Source organism: Mercurialis annua, linkage group LG6, assembly GCF_937616625.2.
Source record: "Mercurialis annua linkage group LG6, ddMerAnnu1.2, whole genome shotgun sequence".
Classification (NCBI taxonomy): domain Eukaryota; kingdom Viridiplantae; phylum Streptophyta; class Magnoliopsida; order Malpighiales; family Euphorbiaceae; genus Mercurialis; species Mercurialis annua.
The window spans coordinates 46,320,392-46,346,457 of record NC_065575.1 but is presented as its reverse complement, the minus strand read 5'-3'; the positions used below and the strand labels follow the sequence as shown (position 1 = coordinate 46,346,457).

At 27.9% G+C, this 26,066-nt stretch overlaps 1 protein-coding gene and 1 non-coding gene across 2 annotated transcripts; both read left to right on the top strand.

The window, feature by feature from the left end:
- The first annotated feature begins 14,771 nt into the window (after positions 1–14,771).
- On the top strand, positions 14,772–16,270 carry LOC126686056 (zinc finger protein ZAT9-like). The gene has a single exon (XM_050380076.2). The coding sequence runs from the start codon at positions 14,955–14,957 to the stop codon at positions 16,104–16,106; it is 1,152 nt and encodes a 383-aa protein (XP_050236033.1). The 5' UTR covers positions 14,772–14,954; the 3' UTR covers positions 16,107–16,270.
- A 7,615-nt stretch (positions 16,271–23,885) lies between these two features.
- On the top strand, positions 23,886–23,957 carry TRNAH-GUG (transfer RNA histidin (anticodon GUG)). The gene has a single exon. It is a non-coding gene; the product is annotated as a tRNA-His (tRNA).
- The last annotated feature ends 2,109 nt before the right edge of the window (positions 23,958–26,066 follow it).

Below are 26,066 nucleotides of genomic sequence, written 5' to 3'. Positions count from 1 at the left end.
ATTCATAATATTTTTTGTTTATTTTATAGTTATGGATATAATAATTCATTTTCCCATATTTATAATTTAGTTTGTAGACCTATAATAGATCGTGTTTTCCATATATTAATATTTGCTAATGATTCCATCTATTAGACTATTATATAATACTAGTGATTTAAAGTTCTATATCCTTGCTTCAAAAAAAAAAGCACTATCTCCTTATACTTATATTGTTAAGTTAGCATGAAAAACATTTATGACGGATTTAGTTAAAAAATTAAAATTAAAATTAAATAAATCACGCCAATTAAAAAATTATTGTAATTATATTTAAAAATTTATTAATGTTGTTTTGTGTCAAATTGATTAACAGTTTAGAATAAATTTGAGTATTAAAAAAATTAGTTTATTTAGATATAATAAATTAATTTTTATATAAAAATATATAATACTTGTTAATATTTAACATAGTAGTACTTTTTTTATAATTAACATAGCGGTAATTTTTATTTTTACAAAATCTTTATTTTTTTAATACATTTTACTAATGATGATATATATGATAATTAATTATTAAACTAATAACCCATTATCTATAATTTAGAATAAAACAATTGAAATAGTATCAATTAATTTGAAATGGATGAAGTAATAAATACTTTTAGTTTCCCCTTTCCCATCCTTTAATTTGAAAGGGATGAAGTGATCAATCGCTATCTTATTGTATTAGTTACAATCTTTTTAAAATAAAATAAAAGAAATTATATATAGTTCATATATTTACGTCTAAAAACCCTGGTCAACTTTGACATTGTTCAACTTGATGTTGATCGATGGAATTGTGGAGATGTCTGAGCTAAAGTTGTGGTGGGTGTGACACTTTTCAAACTTTGCAAGACCAACCTTGTTTATCGGACGGCCACAATTCAATGACAGTTGACACCTGAGCATAGCGAGTGTTTCTGATGCTAAACTCGGAAAAAATTGTAAACGATAAGAAACACAATCAGCTATAATATTTATTTAAAGGATTGGGATTCCCTCAAGTTCATTTTCAACTTGAGGGAGTCATGTTCAGATCTACACCGTTCATTATAAAATGAACGGTGTAGATCAAAAATATATAATTTTAATTAAATTAATCTACGCCGTTTATTTTATAATGAACGGTGTAGATCTAAACATGACCCCCTCAAGTTTAAAATGAACTTGAGGGAATCCCAATCCTTATTTAAATTATCAACATTTTATAATAAAACTGTAAATTACAATAATCTTTCAAGATCAGAGAAACTTAAGGTGGAGATGGAATATTGCAAATCAAATTCATTAATTCTATGAAAAATACAAAGATTTTAAATAATAATAAAAAAAATATATAAAAAGGATTTTTTTAGAAAAAGGATAAGAAATTAATTTACTAATGAGATATATTTCAAATGATATATGCATCCAGTTCATTTTTCTTTATGAGCTTAAAAAACATCCTCTTCAAATGATTAAAAATATCTATCATGAGAAGTTTCTCTTATATGATATGTGTAAGTTTAAGTTTAAAAGATTTTAACTTTAGAGCACAAGTGAGTTGGTAAGGCGCTCTTCTATTTTAAGTAACGTCACGGATTTAAACCATACTTATATATATGCATCCGTTTAAAATTTAGAGTCAGAGTCTGCCAGCCGAAAGGACCTACACTATTCGGGTGGGGATTACTCTGAATGTGGAAGGCTTAAGATATCGTCTTATAGTTAAAACTCGTTCAGAATACCTCATGGGGGCATAGTTTAAATGGATAAGGCACCTCTAAGCGCATTAAGAGTTTGTGGGTTCGAACCACGTCTCGGTAACTAACAAACTAACAATTGAGATTCTAAAGAGTTGATTGCCAGCTTTGACAAAAGAAAAAAAAAGAATAATAAATTAGAAAAAAATTATTCTGTTTTATAGTTCTTTTAGAAACTTTCTAATTAATAAAAATAATCTTTATTATAAAGAGCATCCTTGGAGATGCTCTAAAATATTGATGTTTAGAATATTTATATATGGATATTTTTGCTATTTAAATTAATATTTTATTACTTTATTTATATGTGTGTTTTATTAAAACTAGACATTCAAAATGAAAGAGATGGTAATTTTTTTTCTTTCAGAGAAAAATAAATGTCAAATTTCACTAATCATATTACCAAAATCATATCCTAAGTGATTTTCTTTTTATATCTTTATGCATCAAATTAATTACGTTTTTTAAAAATAGTTATATTAATTTATAATGTCATAGTAGGTATAAAAAGAACAAAATAGAAAAACTAATTTTAAAATTTCTTGAATTTTGTAATGATGAATATATTATTTTGAGATGTTTAAAAACTAAATAATGTATATATTTTTTGGAATTAAAAAATATTATCCTCAACAGGCATGTTCTTACATTATCCTCACTTGGCGCTAACTTCCTTCACCTGTAACATATAGAGCGCCAGTTCAACCTGCAATCATAATCGTGATGAACCACCTCGCCAAAGAAAAAAATCAAACTGTAGAAATATTACTTATATAAATCACCTTATACTCAAATCCTAAGATAATTCTTTTTCATTCCATTTTATATTTGTCTTTTTTTTTCTTTCTTCTTTCTATCATCAAAGACTAATTTAATCGTTAAAATAAGCATCTGGAAACCACCTTCCAGCTAGCATTCTTTCTGACCGTCGTTCTCTGTTCTCAATCAGGTTGGAGCATATCAAATCCTGGAGGTTCTCACATACGGCGCCAACTTAGTCGTGCTCCGGGATTGACATGCTTTTCATAATATGTTTCATATTGTTCCAATTTATTCTTTTACCATAAAAAATTTAAAATATATAGAGCACATTTAAACTTTTTTCTACTTCAATTTAAACGAATGGCTACAACTAAAATAAAAATTAAAAACTGGAAAATAGGTAAAAATTGACAATTTTAAAAGTTTAAATAAAAAAAAGTTTAAATAAAAAAATTAAAAAGGTATAATATTTTTGGACGATGAAGCCTAAAAATAATTAAATCAATCCAATCCATTAACTATTGACAAATTAAAACGGCAGTTTGCTAGTATTATACAAATTATAGAGAACAAAGGATCACTTTACCCCCTCAACTCAGCACAAAATATCAAAGTCGTTCAAATTGAGAAAACCAGATTACTTTTACCCTGAATTTGGCAAAACTGGCTCAGACCCCCCCCCATGTTGACGTGGCACTTAATTAGATAATGAAATTTATAAAAATCATAATTAACTCTAATTAATCACATTTAAATACTAATTAACTCTAATTAAAATAAATTAAATCATAGTTCTTTTTAAACCTTTTTCAAAAATATATATATTTCTTCAATAGATTGGCCGGAAAAATTTTCGGCCAATCTAAGAATAGAGCCGCCGTTCGGTGGGTCAAGGAGGAGCAGAGCTCCTCCTTGCCTGAGAAACAGTTTTAAAAAAATTGATTTTTTGTAAAAAATACAAAATAGTCCTCTATATTTTTAATTAACATTAATTCGATATATAAAATTTTAAAATAAAAAGGATTAATTTTTTTTTTCAATAATTAGGTATTAATTTAAAATGTTAAAAGAAATAGGATCATTTTTAAATTTTTTGCCATCAAAAACCCCCAAGGAAAAAAAAACCATCATCAAAACTGGAGAGTGTGTCTCACTCTCTTCGGTGAGAGTGGGGAGGGGGATTTTGTACCAATTTTCCCAAATTCAAGATAGAAATGATTCATTTTTTTAATTTGGACGTTTTTGATACTTTGTGACAAGTTGAGGGGGTAAAGTGATCCTTTATTCAAATTATGGAACTTCATAATTTGGTATATGTTGTAACTTTAAGCACAAAAAGGCAGGGAGAGGGTAAAAGTCTCATAGGCCCCTTATCTTCGAGTAGAATCTTCATGTAAAGTGCCTGCCACTTAAGTTTGACCATTCAAGTCACTACAAGAGATTGTTAAGCTACCAAAATAAAACTATAAATTTCACTCTCTACAGCAAAAGACATGCTTGAAGTTGATCAATTAATCTTCACGATCAATACCACTACATTAAATTTTATATTCATTGTTGCTTTCAATAATTGAAACTTCATTCTTTGAGGTATTCATTTTCCATTGAAGGCCATATTTGGTGGCTTATATCATGCCAAATTAAAATATTTTCTTCCAAGTTCAATTTGTTGCCTAGAGAAGGCCTTCTCTTCGATTCTATGAACGTTAGATTTGCTTTACTTTTTGTGCTGATTCGTAATGCATAGTATAATATTGTGCTGCGTCTAGGGGTATGCATCGATCTGCTCGATCACTAAATCAAACCAAACAAAATTAATCATAAATGAATTTTCAAATTTTTATAAAAGTAACCAAATTGAAATCGAACGGAAATATTGATTTCGGTCGGGTTTTTTAACCAAATAACTGCATTTTATTAATATTATTATTTAGTAAAAAAATTGCTATTAATTTTTAATTATATACGATAAATTGATATTTATTAAGTCCTATAAAAACTACAAAAATACCTTAAATATCTAAAAGGAAATGCAAAAATGATATTATATAAATAATTTGGACAGTTCTGTTAATTTAAAAATTTCAGATCAAAAGACTGATAAAGACAAATTAACTGTAATTTTTAAAATTGTTATCCACAATCGAACCGAATTAACTAAAAATAGAATCAAATTAAAATTTTAATTTGATTCGATTATTATTCGGTCATACCCTAATAAAGCACACCTAGCTATGCCAACCCTATCAAAAGTTTTTTAACCAAAAATTTAAGTTGAGAGCTTTGGTCTTTATAAGATTACCATTTATGTATTACACACACTTGGAGGCCACTCTGAGTACTGGCGCAATTCATTAATAAAATATCAATTCATTCCTCAACTTGGATCAAAATATGAGCAGTAGAGTAGGCCGATTTCACGGACTGCCTTGTACTAACCAGTAACTACTAACTATAATAATGTTGCTTAATGAATGGAAAAAACAAAAATCATCTATCCATAACTATAGTTCATTTGTAAAATATAGGATTACTGTTGTAAAAAAAAAGCAGAAAGTACAAAAAAACTCTCGACCTTTTCTCAAAAGTATATATAAGCCTTTTTATTTTGGGCACAATTAAGTCCGTGTGTTTTTAAAATTGAACAATTAAACCCTCGTTATTTTAGAATCGAACAAATAAATCCTTTTAGTTTATTTTTGGGACACTTACCCCCTCAAATTTTCGGTAAATATTTTAAATATTAAAATTACTTTTGAAGTTTTTCATAAATGATTATGAGATTAACGAGTGTTTCTAATGGTGTTGAACGAAAAGAGTTATTTGTTCTATTTGAAAACAAACAGGACTTAATTATATCCAAAAAAAGTAAAAGAATTGATCTGTACTTTTGTAAAAACTAAAAGATTTTTTTTTGTACCTTTTGCCCATAAAAAATTTCACATTTCGTGTTTTTGTCGATTTAAGCATATTTTGCCAAATCACATCTCAACCTTTTATTTTTGTCATTTTAGATTCTAAATACATCCGACGTCGTTTTAATCATTCAAATCGGTTAAAACAATATTGTTTCCACAGAAAAAATCCCTAAGACGACACTGAGTTATATGATTAACAATTTGGAAAAGTTGAGATGTGGGGTGTTACATTGATAAAATGTGCTTAACTCAAAGAAAAAAACAAAAAAAATTGGAATTTTTATATATATGACAATAACTCTTCAATATATTATAATTTTTTAATTTTTCCAGTTTTGTATATTATTTTTACAATATTTGCCAAATATATTAATATATAATTTAGAGCTGGTGTGATACGATTTTGTACATGCCAAATAAGATATGTTTTGTACACGTAAACGAATAATATTGCGTAATTGTAAATTAGTTGTGAATATATTTGATAAAAACCATAAAAATAATGGATTAAACTGTTATAAGTTTAAATTTGTTAATGTATTTAACTATCGAATTATAATTATGAAATTTATTTTCCATAAAAATAAAATATAATGATGTATTTTACAAGAAGAGACAATTGAAAGAAGATTGAAATTCTTCTCAATCAACTTCCCATTTTTCATGCCAATAGACGTGCGTTGTGTGAGCTATATAACGCCAATTTTTAGTACATGCACCAAAGTTACAGATAGGGGCATACATCGGTTCGCTTCGATTTGATATATATTAAAATTGATAGTACTTAATTACCTATATATTAGCCCAACTTGTTTATCCACTCCCGTTTAACTCGAGTCATCTCGAGTAATTTACGAGTGGCACAACTCGTTTATATTCCTAAGAAAGAGACACTCATTCTCACTCACTCTCTACCTCATATCTTATCAATAAAATTTCAAATTTTAAAATTATTTTAATTATATTTTCTTTTAAAAATATAATATGAACATTTTCCTAACATACAAATTTAAAAAAACAATAAAAAAATAATAAGTTAATATTATTAAATATTTATAAACCAATTACTTCCTAGTTCAATTGGTTGGAAGTGAGGTTTAAGGCTTTAGATGTCTTGGGTTCACTCCCCATGAAGATAAAATGGTGGATATTTTTTGAAGATATATGGAAAGAGTATGTTTGGGCATTAAATTTTTAAGAAATGGCTACGAGCGTTAGAAACATCGGCTGCATCATTTTTTTAATCATGATGATGAGATCTATAGACGATGTATTCAATATAAACGACATAGATGGTGTGAATGACGTAAAATTTGTACATATTTATTAATATTTGTAAATATTTATATATGTCAAATGTCGTAATCTGGTAAACAAATCATTTATGAAACAAAAAGTGATGCCAATGGGGGCATAGTTTAAATGGATAAGGCACCTCTAAGCGCATTAAGAGTTTGTGGGTTCGAACCACGTCTCGGTAACTAACAAACTAACAATTGAGATTCTAAAGAGTTGATTGCCAGCTTTGACAAAAGAAAAAAAAAGAATAATAAATTAGAAAAAAATTATTCTGTTTTATAGTTCTTTTAGAAACTTTCTAATTAATAAAAATAATCTTTATTATAAAGAGCATCCTTGGAGATGCTCTAAAATATTGATGTTTAGAATATTTATATATGGATATTTTTGCTATTTAAATTAATATTTTATTACTTTATTTATATGTGTGTTTTATTAAAACTAGACATTCAAAATGAAAGAGATGGTAATTTTTTTTCTTTCAGAGAAAAATAAATGTCAAATTTCACTAATCATATTACCAAAATCATATCCTAAGTGATTTTCTTTTTATATCTTTATGCATCAAATTAATTACGTTTTTTAAAAATAGTTATATTAATTTATAATGTCATAGTAGGTATAAAAAGAACAAAATAGAAAAACTAATTTTAAAATTTCTTGAATTTTGTAATGATGAATATATTATTTTGAGATGTTTAAAAACTAAATAATGTATATATTTTTTGGAATTAAAAAATATTATCCTCAACAGGCATGTTCTTACATTATCCTCACTTGGCGCTAACTTCCTTCACCTGTAACATATAGAGCGCCAGTTCAACCTGCAATCATAATCGTGATGAACCACCTCGCCAAAGAAAAAAATCAAACTGTAGAAATATTACTTATATAAATCACCTTATACTCAAATCCTAAGATAATTCTTTTTCATTCCATTTTATATTTGTCTTTTTTTTTCTTTCTTCTTTCTATCATCAAAGACTAATTTAATCGTTAAAATAAGCATCTGGAAACCACCTTCCAGCTAGCATTCTTTCTGACCGTCGTTCTCTGTTCTCAATCAGGTTGGAGCATATCAAATCCTGGAGGTTCTCACATACGGCGCCAACTTAGTCGTGCTCCGGGATTGACATGCTTTTCATAATATGTTTCATATTGTTCCAATTTATTCTTTTACCATAAAAAATTTAAAATATATAGAGCACATTTAAACTTTTTTCTACTTCAATTTAAACGAATGGCTACAACTAAAATAAAAATTAAAAACTGGAAAATAGGTAAAAATTGACAATTTTAAAAGTTTAAATAAAAAAAAGTTTAAATAAAAAAATTAAAAAGGTATAATATTTTTGGACGATGAAGCCTAAAAATAATTAAATCAATCCAATCCATTAACTATTGACAAATTAAAACGGCAGTTTGCTAGTATTATACAAATTATAGAGAACAAAGGATCACTTTACCCCCTCAACTCAGCACAAAATATCAAAGTCGTTCAAATTGAGAAAACCAGATTACTTTTACCCTGAATTTGGCAAAACTGGCTCAGACCCCCCCCCATGTTGACGTGGCACTTAATTAGATAATGAAATTTATAAAAATCATAATTAACTCTAATTAATCACATTTAAATACTAATTAACTCTAATTAAAATAAATTAAATCATAGTTCTTTTTAAACCTTTTTCAAAAATATATATATTTCTTCAATAGATTGGCCGGAAAAATTTTCGGCCAATCTAAGAATAGAGCCGCCGTTCGGTGGGTCAAGGAGGAGCAGAGCTCCTCCTTGCCTGAGAAACAGTTTTAAAAAAATTGATTTTTTGTAAAAAATACAAAATAGTCCTCTATATTTTTAATTAACATTAATTCGATATATAAAATTTTAAAATAAAAAGGATTAATTTTTTTTTTCAATAATTAGGTATTAATTTAAAATGTTAAAAGAAATAGGATCATTTTTAAATTTTTTGCCATCAAAAACCCCCAAGGAAAAAAAAACCATCATCAAAACTGGAGAGTGTGTCTCACTCTCTTCGGTGAGAGTGGGGAGGGGGATTTTGTACCAATTTTCCCAAATTCAAGATAGAAATGATTCATTTTTTTAATTTGGACGTTTTTGATACTTTGTGACAAGTTGAGGGGGTAAAGTGATCCTTTATTCAAATTATGGAACTTCATAATTTGGTATATGTTGTAACTTTAAGCACAAAAAGGCAGGGAGAGGGTAAAAGTCTCATAGGCCCCTTATCTTCGAGTAGAATCTTCATGTAAAGTGCCTGCCACTTAAGTTTGACCATTCAAGTCACTACAAGAGATTGTTAAGCTACCAAAATAAAACTATAAATTTCACTCTCTACAGCAAAAGACATGCTTGAAGTTGATCAATTAATCTTCACGATCAATACCACTACATTAAATTTTATATTCATTGTTGCTTTCAATAATTGAAACTTCATTCTTTGAGGTATTCATTTTCCATTGAAGGCCATATTTGGTGGCTTATATCATGCCAAATTAAAATATTTTCTTCCAAGTTCAATTTGTTGCCTAGAGAAGGCCTTCTCTTCGATTCTATGAACGTTAGATTTGCTTTACTTTTTGTGCTGATTCGTAATGCATAGTATAATATTGTGCTGCGTCTAGGGGTATGCATCGATCTGCTCGATCACTAAATCAAACCAAACAAAATTAATCATAAATGAATTTTCAAATTTTTATAAAAGTAACCAAATTGAAATCGAACGGAAATATTGATTTCGGTCGGGTTTTTTAACCAAATAACTGCATTTTATTAATATTATTATTTAGTAAAAAAATTGCTATTAATTTTTAATTATATACGATAAATTGATATTTATTAAGTCCTATAAAAACTACAAAAATACCTTAAATATCTAAAAGGAAATGCAAAAATGATATTATATAAATAATTTGGACAGTTCTGTTAATTTAAAAATTTCAGATCAAAAGACTGATAAAGACAAATTAACTGTAATTTTTAAAATTGTTATCCACAATCGAACCGAATTAACTAAAAATAGAATCAAATTAAAATTTTAATTTGATTCGATTATTATTCGGTCATACCCTAATAAAGCACACCTAGCTATGCCAACCCTATCAAAAGTTTTTTAACCAAAAATTTAAGTTGAGAGCTTTGGTCTTTATAAGATTACCATTTATGTATTACACACACTTGGAGGCCACTCTGAGTACTGGCGCAATTCATTAATAAAATATCAATTCATTCCTCAACTTGGATCAAAATATGAGCAGTAGAGTAGGCCGATTTCACGGACTGCCTTGTACTAACCAGTAACTACTAACTATAATAATGTTGCTTAATGAATGGAAAAAACAAAAATCATCTATCCATAACTATAGTTCATTTGTAAAATATAGGATTACTGTTGTAAAAAAAAAGCAGAAAGTACAAAAAAACTCTCGACCTTTTCTCAAAAGTATATATAAGCCTTTTTATTTTGGGCACAATTAAGTCCGTGTGTTTTTAAAATTGAACAATTAAACCCTCGTTATTTTAGAATCGAACAAATAAATCCTTTTAGTTTATTTTTGGGACACTTACCCCCTCAAATTTTCGGTAAATATTTTAAATATTAAAATTACTTTTGAAGTTTTTCATAAATGATTATGAGATTAACGAGTGTTTCTAATGGTGTTGAACGAAAAGAGTTATTTGTTCTATTTGAAAACAAACAGGACTTAATTATATCCAAAAAAAGTAAAAGAATTGATCTGTACTTTTGTAAAAACTAAAAGATTTTTTTTTGTACCTTTTGCCCATAAAAAATTTCACATTTCGTGTTTTTGTCGATTTAAGCATATTTTGCCAAATCACATCTCAACCTTTTATTTTTGTCATTTTAGATTCTAAATACATCCGACGTCGTTTTAATCATTCAAATCGGTTAAAACAATATTGTTTCCACAGAAAAAATCCCTAAGACGACACTGAGTTATATGATTAACAATTTGGAAAAGTTGAGATGTGGGGTGTTACATTGATAAAATGTGCTTAACTCAAAGAAAAAAACAAAAAAAATTGGAATTTTTATATATATGACAATAACTCTTCAATATATTATAATTTTTTAATTTTTCCAGTTTTGTATATTATTTTTACAATATTTGCCAAATATATTAATATATAATTTAGAGCTGGTGTGATACGATTTTGTACATGCCAAATAAGATATGTTTTGTACACGTAAACGAATAATATTGCGTAATTGTAAATTAGTTGTGAATATATTTGATAAAAACCATAAAAATAATGGATTAAACTGTTATAAGTTTAAATTTGTTAATGTATTTAACTATCGAATTATAATTATGAAATTTATTTTCCATAAAAATAAAATATAATGATGTATTTTACAAGAAGAGACAATTGAAAGAAGATTGAAATTCTTCTCAATCAACTTCCCATTTTTCATGCCAATAGACGTGCGTTGTGTGAGCTATATAACGCCAATTTTTAGTACATGCACCAAAGTTACAGATAGGGGCATACATCGGTTCGCTTCGATTTGATATATATTAAAATTGATAGTACTTAATTACCTATATATTAGCCCAACTTGTTTATCCACTCCCGTTTAACTCGAGTCATCTCGAGTAATTTACGAGTGGCACAACTCGTTTATATTCCTAAGAAAGAGACACTCATTCTCACTCACTCTCTACCTCATATCTTATCAATAAAATTTCAAATTTTAAAATTATTTTAATTATATTTTCTTTTAAAAATATAATATGAACATTTTCCTAACATACAAATTTAAAAAAACAATAAAAAAATAATAAGTTAATATTATTAAATATTTATAAACCAATTACTTCCTAGTTCAATTGGTTGGAAGTGAGGTTTAAGGCTTTAGATGTCTTGGGTTCACTCCCCATGAAGATAAAATGGTGGATATTTTTTGAAGATATATGGAAAGAGTATGTTTGGGCATTAAATTTTTAAGAAATGGCTACGAGCGTTAGAAACATCGGCTGCATCATTTTTTTAATCATGATGATGAGATCTATAGACGATGTATTCAATATAAACGACATAGATGGTGTGAATGACGTAAAATTTGTACATATTTATTAATATTTGTAAATATTTATATATGTCAAATGTCGTAATCTGGTAAACAAATCATTTATGAAACAAAAAGTGATGCCAATGGGGGCATAGTTTAAATGGATAAGGCACCTCTAAGCGCATTAAGAGTTTGTGGGTTCGAACCACGTCTCGGTAACTAACAAACTAACAATTGAGATTCTAAAGAGTTGATTGCCAGCTTTGACAAAAGAAAAAAAAAGAATAATAAATTAGAAAAAAATTATTCTGTTTTATAGTTCTTTTAGAAACTTTCTAATTAATAAAAATAATCTTTATTATAAAGAGCATCCTTGGAGATGCTCTAAAATATTGATGTTTAGAATATTTATATATGGATATTTTTGCTATTTAAATTAATATTTTATTACTTTATTTATATGTGTGTTTTATTAAAACTAGACATTCAAAATGAAAGAGATGGTAATTTTTTTTCTTTCAGAGAAAAATAAATGTCAAATTTCACTAATCATATTACCAAAATCATATCCTAAGTGATTTTCTTTTTATATCTTTATGCATCAAATTAATTACGTTTTTTAAAAATAGTTATATTAATTTATAATGTCATAGTAGGTATAAAAAGAACAAAATAGAAAAACTAATTTTAAAATTTCTTGAATTTTGTAATGATGAATATATTATTTTGAGATGTTTAAAAACTAAATAATGTATATATTTTTTGGAATTAAAAAATATTATCAGTGTATATTGAACATGTCATGGTAAGCAGAATTTATTCAGGTAATAGATTAATACAAGGATAATTTTTTTTAACAGAGATAGTTATACAAAAATAAATATTACACTAATATAAGAGATAGGATATTTAAAAAGGAAAAATAGCTTCACCAATATATCAGGATTATATTTATTATAAAAGTTAAAAGCAAATCAAATCTGTTAAATAAATGGTGTGATATTGTCATCGATGAACAGTTTTGTTCATACCATATTTGGCCATAAGAAATAGGGATCAGCAACAATTAAAATCGAATAACCAACCAGACTAAATCAATCAAATTAAAAAATATTTTATTCATTTTGGTTTTCAATCGTAAGTAAAAATTAATCAAACTGGATCGAACCTAAACATTTTAATTCAATTTGGTTATGTCCAGTTTGGTCCAGTCAAATCTGATTTTAAAATTATTTCAACCACGTCTATTTAATAATCAATTTTTATAACCGATTGATTTTATTCTTTGGATCGGTTCAATGAACTAACCGGCCGCTGCTTACTCCTAAAAAGGAAACAAGACATACACAAAAAGAATTCTTTAATCATCTAAGAGGAAATAAGAATTACAAGAACTTATGTACCAAAGCATTTTTTGATTAATTGTACTCCATATGCTTATAATTTTATAAGTTTTGACTGTCTCAGTTGAATTAGGAAAACTGTAGAAGCTAGCTACAATCTTTAAGTCAATTGACTGGAAATTCTTGGCTTGCTCTTTATTATTTGTTTGTTAGTTAATAATCCAGTATTTGAGAGGTGTAGAAAATAATGGTAGCTAAGGATGCATTTAAATATTATATACTTTTGATGACTGAATATTTTAATTTATTGTAACATATATATAGACAGAAGTTTTTTTAAACATAATATTGATTTTTTTCTAGCAATGAACAAAAAATATAATAAGATTTTAGTTCTTAAATTATAATCACTAAAATATGTAAATGAAACTATAAATAAATATAAATTAAAATATGTAGTAGAATAATATTTTATGTAGATATAAAGATATTTAATTTATTAAAATAATAGAGAAAAAGTATGAAAGTGAAAAATATATATTTAATATAAGTAATAATATAAAGAAATAAATTATATAGTTCAAATGATATGCATGTTCAACATAATTTTGTTAATTGCGTGACTTTAATTTTTTTTCTATAAACACTAAAAAATTCTCTTGTCGATGATAAAAAAGTAATAATATACTTTAATTATATAATGATAATTTTGATTTATTATTTAAATAATATTTAATTCAATTAAACAAATACTGAAAATTTTGAAAGAAAAAAAAATCATGTGAACAAGAATATGTTAGTAAGTAGTTAAGAAAAATAACAAAAGAATAATGGACCGAGTCTTCGAACCCCAAACTAAACGGCATTTACTACTCTTTGCTCTCTTTAGCTTCTCAAAGCAAGGAGGAGGTTACATTTCTCACCCTTCATTTCTTTTCAACTAAAGATCCATTTTTAATGCAATTTTACCCCTAATTAAAGTTAACTCAACCTCTTTTCTTTTATTACATTTTCCTTTTTAACAAATTAATTCAATTTTAAAAAATTAAAATCCCAGCCGGTCCAGCCGGCTTGCTAGAGCTACCTACAGTGACAGTTGGCTTCAAAATCACCGCCAAAAGTAGACAGAATCACAGATCTCCAATTCATCCTTTTAAAATCACATAAATACCGCAAAATTGGGGATTTGATGGGATGACACGTTGACGAGTTTTACTGTTTTAGATTTCATCCTGACCGCGTGTTAAATTATTAAAGTCACAGCCATGTATTATTAAAAGTTTATATATTGTGCTTCGTCGTTACAACAAACCCAGCAGTTTTCTTGACTTGTACAAGTAAGCCACAGGTTTATTCTGGTAACCTCCAAATTAATTTTCCTCAATTACCCCTAACTTACATTACTAAAATTAAAAGATTATGCATAAAAGGTAAGGGTAAAAATGGGAAATCAAAGAGTGGTTAAAGGTAAAAGAATGGTTGGGAATAAATACAGAAACGGGCAAGGTTCGCATGTTACATGTCGCTCTTTCTCCCTTCAAGCACACGCTTTTAATTAAGTTATAATTAATTGTTTTAATTGCCGTTTTAATGCTAATTAAATTCAATTACTTCCTAAATCAAAAATTCTATTGTGAGTTTTTTATTTTTTTAAAAATAAAGCTTTAGTTTTCGTATATAGTTCTCTTGGTGGAGGAATGCTTGTCACCTACTCCTTTTTAGCTTCCACTCTCTCTCAACTTCTTTAAAAAAAAAAAACTCATTCAAGAAATTAAATTAATTCCAGTTCTTAGTTTTTAAGTGTTAATGGAGAGACATAAATGTAAACTCTGCTTCAAGAATTTCTCTAATGGTAGAGCTTTAGGTGGGCACATGAGGTCTCATATGTTTAATCTTCCGGTTACTGAAAAACATGTTGGAGAAGAAGATGATCATGGTCCTCATCATAATCATAATCCACCGGTTCAACTCAGTGAACATACTGAGTCAGCTTCGTCTTCTTCTTCGTCTTCGGGTGAAGAAGAAGACGATGAAAAAGGCGTTTGTTACGGTTTAAGAGAGAATCCGAAGAGAAGTGTTCGGTTAGTAGATCGTGAGTTCGCCTTTCCTGTTGATGCTTCTTCTGTTGTTCTTCAAGATAGAGAGAGCGAAACTGAGTCGTCCAAGAATCCAACTCGGAGACGATCTAAACGGACAAGAAAGTTGCTAGAATATCATCAATATCATCTTCATCAAGACAGCAACATAAACAGCAGTAACAACATAAAAAAGCTCAAGTTTAACAGCAAGTTTGTTAGTAGTTATAAGATTACAGAGCCATGGATTGAGCCGGAACCAGTAAGTTCAATCTCCGACGCGACTACAGAAGAAGACGTAGCTTTCTGTCTTATGATGCTATCGCGAGATAAGTGGAAAAGGAAGGAGAAACAGAACTACCATCTGCAACTCGACGAAGAAGACGAAGATGATGAAGAAGACGAAGAAGAAACAGAAAAGTCCATTGATCAAGAAACAGATGAATCGGACGAGTTCAAGTCGTGTAAGACACGAGTTAGAGGAAAATACAGGTGTGAAACATGCAATAAAGTATTTAAATCGTATCAAGCATTAGGAGGACACAGGGCGAGTCACAAGAAACTTAAACTTAACACACCAAATCAAGAAACAGAGTTAAAAACAGTGAATTACAATGCAGTAACTTCGAGCTCTACAGCAGTAAAAAAAATACATCAATGTCCGTATTGTTTAAGAGTATTTTCATCCGGACAAGCATTAGGTGGACACAAGAGATCGCATGTAATAACTGGTTCAACTACTGTAATAAGAAATTCGGCAGCAAGAACAGCAAAAAATGAAGATAATTTGAGTTTAATAGATCTTAATCTCCCTGCTCCAGTTGATGAGGATGATCTTAGTCAAGTATCTGATGCAGAATTTGTCAACCACATCAAGAGGTGACTGGTGAGTGTTCTTTATTTTTAATTTACTGTTCTAATGATCTTCTAAAAGAAGATTCGATCCAAAAGTAAAAAGTTTTTTTTTGCTTTTGCGTTTTGGGATCTAAAATCAAGCGAATTTGTTAAATTTTAATTTTAATATATGTTTTGTTATATTAATCCAAAGACTATTTCTTTGGTTCTAACTGTAATTCAATATATTTTTTCTGTTCTATGCTCTGTTTCTGTAACAAGTTGAATTAGATACGTCCATTAATGGAATAACAGATATATATAATAATATTTTTAATTACTTAAATAACACAGAATTTGAATTGTGAAGTTTTTCTTTGTGTTGTTAATCTTGTTGTGTTTTTTTTTTGTAATGGGTGATTCTGTTCAAAGTTGCACCGGTCATTTTCTTAATTTAAAATCAATGGTTATTGTTTTGGAAAGAATGAATGATGAATTAATTAAGTTGATAGTATATTAATAATTAAAAATGAATAAAATTTGTGGAAGTTATTATTTTATTAATAGAAAAGTAACTTCCACCACCTGTCTCTACTGGCATTGTACAGTTCAATGAAGGAGAAGGCAATTCTTTTTTGAATTTTTAAACAAAAGGTCATTGCGGTTTATGAATTTGTTCATTAGAGTCAATTAACTCAAATTTTAACCATTTTAATCAATTTAAGGACAATTTTTATTGTTTTATTGTCAACAATATACTCTATTTTAGATAACTTAAGGATAAAATTGGGTTTTGAACTAGTTTATATGTTGTATAATTGTATCTTAATTGACCTAAAAATAGCTATGATTGTGCTTAGTTGATTAAAATGATTAAAATGTGCGTAATTGATCTTGATGAATAAGTTTAGGGACTGAAATGACCCTTTTATTCATTCTTTTCTTCTTCTGTTAATCTGCAACTTTCTTGACTGTTTCAAATTTATGCTTTTGCTTAAGCCAACAAAGAGTAGAAAAAAACAAATAAATTAAAGGAATGGCATTTAATGAGATGATCTACAGCATTGAAGTAAGAATCTGATTTACATTAATAAATTTGCAAATGTTGGAAATCTGAAAAGATGAGAGAAAATAAAAGATTGTTTTGGCATGATCAGAGAGCATCTCCTTGAGTCAGGCTCAGTGGTATTATATGGAAATATCATTTAATTTCATTAATTAGGTAATTGTGTAATTTGTGTGGGCACCTTTTTAGATATTTCTGCAATTCTTTTTAGTTAGTGCAGTTATTAGTTTGAATGCTGATTGCTGGATTGTTAAAGTTAAAGTAAAAGCTGAATATTGAACAGAGCTAAAAAAATTGTTAGCTGGTTGTAGTCTAGGTTATGGCAGGATGGCAGATTCAAACCTTAGGAAATCGAATAGACAATTTATTTAGGGTTGTGCATGGTTAGGGGAGCGGCAAATCTCCACAACTTACCGAAAAATGTAGATATATTGAAATGAAATTCAGAGTTTGTATCAAAATTTAGTTCGATTTGGTATAGAAGATTTTATATTATTTTTGATATGATTTGGTATGGAGATTCGGTTTTAACGAACGGAGATAATTCGGAAGACAGATTACTAGAACTACATATACTATATATTTTATACAGGTAAATTGAATTCAGCCACTCACAACTATAATTTTTTTTTTATCAAAATATATAACACAATTTTTAATTTTTCTTGTTTAGTCCATTATTATTTTAATTTTTACCAAATATATCTATGCCTAGTTCGGATCTGACATGATAATAAGTTATTGTATATTTCCAAGTATGATAACTAAAATACTATTTATATATATGAAAAAGACATACAAAATATTAAAGTTAATTAAAAAGACATACTGATTATAAAAAAAAGGTAGAACTTATAATTTCAATGAATTATATACCGATAAGACATTATAAAAAACTAATAAAATATTATTCAAATTACACATATTGGCCAAATTACTAGTAAAAAATTCAATCAAATTACATTAAAACAATACACTTTGGAGTGTAAACTGAGGTTAGACATGCGTTTAGCATAATAAGAGCTGCTAATCATATAAATTTTGCCTTTTACAAAGAAACTATACTACTCGAATGTAGAAAGTTTAAAAGTGTCGTTTAAATGGGATCGTTCAAAAAATCTCATGAATATTATACCCAAAAAATACACTTTGGAGTTTGACCAAAATATTATCTTTAATCCGATTACAATTTTTGTACTTCAATTCAGCAGTTTAGGATGATTCTTGTTATGAATATCTACCTAAAATCTAAAATTGTATCAAGTACAATTTTGGTCCATCCGATTCAAAAATGGCTCAAAAATATTTTTCATTTCTTAATATTTTTAGTTCGATTTCCGTTCAGATTCAAAATCTCTAGAATTCGTGTACAACTCTAAATAGCCAAGATATCAATTGGTAAAAACTTTCCTCTTTAAATGAATCGATTTTGAGTTTGAATAGCCACTGATAGGAGTGAATTTTTTTTCGTTCTTTCAAAAAAAACACTAGACCAAAATCCGGCTGTTGATGACAAATGAATTAATTAGTATTTTGAAGCGGCTACAAATCTTAATAGTATTTAAAAAAAATTAAAATAGCAAAATTATACTCTTTGGTGTGTAAACTGAGGTTAGACATGCCTTTAGCAGCTGCTAATCCCTAGAGAAGACAAATAATTATAGGATTCACAAGTTGAGCACATGGCTTCTTGCATGAAATTGCGGATTAAGTTAATCTAATAACAACAAATTAATTCTTGTAAAAAAAAAAACAACAAATTAATTTGTTGCATACTTGCTTCATTGTAATCCTAGTTCTTTAATTTTTAGGATTACACTGAATATATCTCTGCGTATCGCATAATATTAATACCCCTTGAATACTGAGATCACAATAATATTCTGGAATAATCTCCATTTGCTCATGAAAACCAAATTTCGTTACTCATTAGGTCAAAATTATAACGCTTATATATTCTTGCGTTAATAAGATGATGCCTATATTTCATAAAAAAAAAAGATGACGCCTATATATTTTCTATACAAAACATTCTTATATACTTATAATTATGGTATGTTTGTAAAATATGCCACGATTTTGAAATCGTGCCAATTTGATATATCATTTATTCGATGTGTGCCAAATATACTCACAATACTTTTGGAGTATGAAAATGTCACCATTTTGATATGGTTTACTCCCTCCGTATTTTGTTACATGTTCATCTAGTCAAAATTGTACATATTTATTTTATATTTGTTTTAAATTGCAAGAATACAAATTTATATAACCCTATTAATTAAATCATTAGTTAATCAAAGCTTTGATTCATTACTATTACAAAGTCATTTGAGGGATGAACTCGAAAACTGAAAGTTAAAATTTTATTAAAATTCAAAAAGGATAAATAATTTTAGACAAATATATATATATATATATATATATATATGACTAGATGGACAAGTAAAAAAACGGAGAGTATATCATTATTTGAAGATTTAAATTATGCTCTAATGGAATTATGAGTATATTTTGTCACATGTCGAATAAATAATGAATCAAACTGAAAAAATTTAAAATCGTGATATATTTAGTAAAAGGACTATAGTTGTGGGTATAAAAGAAAATTGGCTTAATTACTTAAAAACCACCCACCTTGTAATTTTTTTTCATTTATACCATGACCTAGGAAAGTTTTCAATTGTACCCTATTTTTGATTTTTATGTTTCATCTCTACCCTAATAAGTTGAATTGATTTATTTTCTTTTAAAAAAAGTTTAAATTAGTCCTTCATTTTTAACCTATATTCTAATAAAACGTTAACGATAATCATTTATGTATCTTGTTTTTAATATTTTCATTTTTAATTAATTAAATTATCAAAAAAATTACTCTTACAAAACATAAAAATCAAAAATAGGGTACAAATGAAAATTTTCCTAGGTCGTGGTATAAATGAAAAAAAGTTACAAGGTGGGTGGTTTTTAAATAATTAGGCCAAGAAAATTTTACCAATATTTTATTATTCCCTAATCTAACTTTTTATCCATTCACTATGGTCCTTTATCTTTCCAAACAGAAATAGTAAAGAAGAAAAAAATGAGATTACATACAAAAAGATACAACTAAAACTAGTTTGCAATTAATACTTTAATGCATGAAAAAAATACCGTTCTCTCTTAATATTCTGTTACTACTTTGAGATGCTGTTCATCTCTAACACTGACCTAATAAGCTATAAACACATGAAATAAAAAGGTACTGTAAGAATAGAAATGGGCAGGACAGCTTTGGGTTGGTTGGTTGGGTAGCTTGCCTTTAAGCTTTTATAGTTGAGAGAAGATATGAGTCGGTGGGTCGGTTCTTGGTTCGAACAATTAAAAAAGAAAAGTGAACCGAAGGAGTAGAGAAGAAGGTAAAAGAATAAGGTCTATGTATGACTTTATGAGAGTGAGTGCTACTTCATGACTTGCACTCAAAGTGCATGGTCAAGGTGGTGGGGCTTATTGTAGTAGAAATATATTGAGAAAACAAAAACCCCTAAATTTGCCGGCTTGCTAGACTTGAAAAAAAGCCTCCATAAACAAAAATTATTTTGATAATATGTGAATTTTGTTTTCTTTATCAATGTGTTTAGTATCTTTTTTTTTTTATTCATAAATATGCTTAAATTTTTATTTTACAGCTAGTAACATGACACAAGAGATACAACCCCAACCACCTGAAAAATCACTAGAGCCAAAATCAATCCAAACTGGCGGAACTACTCCTCTGGTAAACTCCTAAAGACAGTCGAGTTAACTTATATCATAGGCAAAAAGATAATACTATAAGCAAATCAAGACTGAACTAGATGTAACTCGAATATTACTTGGTCAGTAAGATTATACAGGACCATAGAGATTTATCGACATGCGAAAAATGTTCTCCGCGATGACATATTCTTCCAAAACTTGTAAAAATCAGTAATTAGTATAAGAATTTATAGAAAGCATCTCCTGAAGCATAGAATTTCTATATATAATTTCCTTAAGATAAAATCCTAATGATTTCAAAGAAACTTATTATTTTCTTTCAAAATAAAAATACCACAATGAGAAAGTTAAAAAAAGAATCTCCAAAAAGACAGAGTCAACAATGTCTAATATTTCTCTTCCACTTCTCTTTTATTTCTTCAAAGTTCCAACAAACACTACATCATCATTGAAAAAGCACTTTGTTCTTGTAAGTATAGCTATCAACATTTTCTGTTGTTGAATTCTTGTTCTTATCATTGTTATTATGACCAATATATATATGTATTAGTTTTGTTATTCTTCGGAACACAATATACAGTCTCATGGTATGGGCTCGACTATATATATAGAGATAGAATCCGTCAACTACTAAATAGTTCAAAAGCACTTTGTTTTGGGACTCGGCAATAGCATTTGTTGGCATTGCAACTTGAAACTAAACATATATTTAATGTTTTAGTGTTATGTAAATATGTATATTTGTTTATGTTTTGAGTCAAGATGCTTGCTTATTGATCAAATCCATCATTATTGCATAGTTTCATTCTTTGTTTCTATGGTTTTTGATACATTTGGACCTATATTAAAGGACTAAAAAATTGTGAATCGTCCATTATTTAAGTGAGTGAGACGGGACTTTATTGAATATACTAACCAATTTAAAATATTAATTTAATTGATAATATTTTAATTAGAAATAAATGCTTTTTATTAATTGATTATTATATTCAATAAAATCACATGTGATACAATTAATGAATAGTTTATAATTTTATGTAATAAGTTAGGTTAACATAAGAATTTTTCGTGCATGCGGATAGCAAAATAGAGAGTAAAGTCAAACATATTCACTAGTATGTGTGAAAATATAATATTAACATAAAATTTAGACTGGCCTTACAATTGAAGCGAGAGTTTGGTCACCTATACGGTCCAATTAATTATAAATATTGGAAATTCCGTCCAATCGAGTTGGATCGGATTGGACCGATTGACCCTTGTTAAACAGATGGTTGAACCGATGGTTGAATAGATTGTCCATAAACCATGTTGTAATTTAGTTTTTACATACAATCTATTCAATCGGTCGATAAGTTCGATCTAATTCAAACTCGTACAATAAACTCGAAGTAATTAAAGTTGAATTTGGCATAATTAAAATTCAGCTCCGTTCGTTTATACCACTAGAACTAAAGGTCGCAGTTTTATATCCCAGGAAGATTTGTATTACCTAACATATGAACAGAGTCCTCAACTGCCAAATACTAATTCATCATTTGCTATATACAACCAAAGTAACAGAAAATGAGAATAGTCACAATTTATTACCATGATTGAATAAATCCACTCTCCACTTTCTTTTTTGAAACAAAAAATAAATGAGTTACCACCATTTGTAAGAAAAGAAACAAAGGCTGAAGCTTCAAGATTTGGTTTATGTCTTCATTTCAATTCTTAACCATAAAATGACTCCTTACCCACTTTGAGAGCATGGAAGACAGCTTACACATATCCTCAAACCTTTTCCTTTTTGGGTATTTATATTTTTTTTTTTGAGGAATTTTTGGGTATTTATATTGTTCTCACATGTTTTGTTTCTTTGCTTCTTTTTGGGCTTTGTTGGAAGTTTTTGACTATTAAGGATGCATAGTGATGAATAGGAGTGAAAGTTTTGTTATAAATATAGGATTGGGATTCCCTCAAGTTCAAATGTACTTAAGGAGGTCATGTTCACGATCTACACCGTTCATTAACGATGTAGATTAAAAAAGTACAATTTTAATCAAATTAATCTACACCCTTCATTTTGTAATAAACGGTTTAGATCGTGAACATGACCCCCTCAAGCTGAAAATGAACTTGAGGGAATCCCATTCCATAAATATATTCATTTTTCGAACATAAAATTAATTTAGCTTTCGTGACGTTAGAAAATTTAGTTGGAAGAGTAAATTTTTATACCAATCAGGTCGGAAATCAAAACCGAGACTTTCTCTTTTGAAAAATTTGCACTTCTTGACCACTTCTGACTAGGGCGGACCTACGCCTCTTCCCATAATTTCATACATAGCTCGGGTTGACAATATTCACAATTTTATTGTCCATTTCTAATAGATGGTGATAGACAAAGTTTATTTGCTATTTTTCTTTGCATTAATTCATTAATTTAATTGCGGGATTGGAATTTTTGTTTTGTTTATACAAAATGTAGGCATTACCTGTGATTCACGCCACAAATCCCATGATTCCATACCCCTCTAATTGTAACTCATAGACAGTCAAAAGACTCAAAACATCCACTAGTTGTAGATTTTTATGTTGATTTCACATGTCAACTATTTCTATTCGAAGGCTGTAGTCACGGCATATCATGATCAGCCAACCATCTTGGTTACCTTTTTGCTCTTCTCTAATTGAGTAATTTCCTTTCACTACCATTTACAAATACTATAATTTATTTCCTCAGTTTTAATTTAATTGATAATTTTTTTTATATTTTTTTCTAAATTATATTGTTTATCCTTTTCAATTTAATGCATTTGATTTATTTAAAAGTAATACATTTCATATAATATAAAGTGTAAAATGTAAAAATAAAATTATTAATTTTATTAAAATAATATACAAAGAAATCTTATCATTAGATTGGTAAGGAGTATATGGTTATATTCTTTATTCACATTAATTTTATTTGCAAAAAAGCTTCAATTAATTGGGGTTCTATTGCTACATAATGGGGCTCCGTGAGACAACAAACACAAAGTGGCTGTAGTTTAGTGGTAAGAATTCCACGTTGTGGCCGTGGAGACCTGGGCTCGAATCCCAGCAGCCACAAATTTTTGTGTTTTTATTTGATTAGTTAAATAATTAATTTAATTTGTATTTTTATTTGACGTGTTAAAATGTCACTTTAACACCTTTTGAAATCGATATGGCGTGCTCTTATGGTGCTTTGCCAATTGGGGAACAATTGATTACTCGATGTAATATTAAAATTAAATGTATTTACTATTGTGGGGCTGAATCAATGGTTTATATGCTATTTTTTTTGTCCATTTGTTTAGAAAAGATGGTTTGTTTCTCTATTGGACTTGTTGAATTTTCCATCTACCTTTCATGACTACCCTTTTGATTTTACAAAATCCATCTAAGAAATTGTTAAATCTCCGTCGTTTTGTTTGTTGGTGTATATGGAAAAATTAAAATAAGTTACAGTTTAAACATGAAAAACAATATGTTAAAGATGGTGCACGCTGCAGTTGTTGCTTATTCTGAATGTGCAGGCATTATTCCAAATTTTTTATCCTCATATTCAGTAAATAATAACATAACACTTCATGATGCATGGATATCACCTCCTCCAGGATTCATAAAACTGAATTATGATGCATCTACTTTACAATTATATTATTTCGGTTTTATAGTTGCGATAACAAGGGACTCCAGTCGTTTTCATGCATATTTCAGCCATATTTGGAATTCGGGAATTTCAGAACTTTTGGCACTTTGAAAATCTCCGAATTGGGCTGTTTTATGTTCATGGAATAATGTTATAATGGAAGGTGACGCTCAATTAATGGACTACCGTACTTGGAGATTTGTAAAGATATTGTATGGCGTCTCGAGCAACGTTTGTTAACTGTTTCGTTCAATATGTTTAGTCATAGGTTTAATGGGTTAGCACACGACTTAGCTTCTGTTAAGTCATCTTATATTCAGGTATTGTATGATACTTCTTATTTGTTACTTTTTATAACCTATCTATCTATTATCTTTTTCTCCGAAATTTGTTTTACCAAAATTATGTTTGTAAATATAAAAATCAATTTGATTATTTAAAATAAATAAAATGTGATTGTACTTTCATTTTTATAATTAAATTAGGTTAATATTATAAAGGATTCTTTACAATCTTTTTTAAAAAATTGTAAAATTTAACCATCAAATTGAAAGTTTTTAAACGTACTCCATAAGTTATAAATATTTACTTTTTTATTTGCAGTTTTAAATGGTTTCTAAAAAACACAATTTGAATTAAATAGTTTTTAAATGAATTTCAGACGGTTTTTATTTTTTTTATTTGCCACTGGTTTTAACAATTTCTTAAACAATTTATAAAGGTTTCAAAATGATTCAAATAATTTTAAAGTGCATATTTTAGAACCGTTTCTAAAATAATTTCAAATAATTTTTAGAAAAATAAAGTATTTTTATAAATTTTCAGTGTATAAAAATAAATTATAAAAAAAGAGTAAAAAAACAACTTCTCAAACCGAAGTATTTTTTTGCAAATATTACAAAAAAAGCGTTTGACAAAAACTCAATTACAAAGTCTAAACTGGCCTTTCGTAAACAATTTGGTTTGGATTGAGCTCAACTACTAAAAATACATGAATGATTAAGGCCCAATGGGCCTTTGAAGGTGTACAACGAATAATAATTGAAAATTTATCACCGAATCCTGATACTACCTCCGCTCCATAATATTTTTCGCATTTGAGAATTTTTTTATAATATTTGTCATGTTATAATATTAAAAGAAAATTAATTGCTATTTTACCATGTTTACCTCCCATTAATTTATTGAAAAATACAATAAACAAATAAAAATAGTAGTTATTCCCTCCGGTTCATAATATTTGTCGCATTTGACTTTTGCACAAGAATTAAGAAAACTATTAATATGTCTTATTTTGTAAACACTTTTACTAAGTTAACCCTACATTGAAACTTGTTTGTATTTATGACTACCATTTTTATTTGTTGATTGTATTCTTTCAATAAATTAATGGAGGACAAATATGGAAAAATAGCAATCAATGCTCTCTTAATATTATAACATGACAAATATTATGGACCAAAAAAATTTCTCAAATGCGATAAATATTATGGACCAGAGGGAGTATAAATGTAAATAAGTTTCAATGTAGGGTTAACTTAATA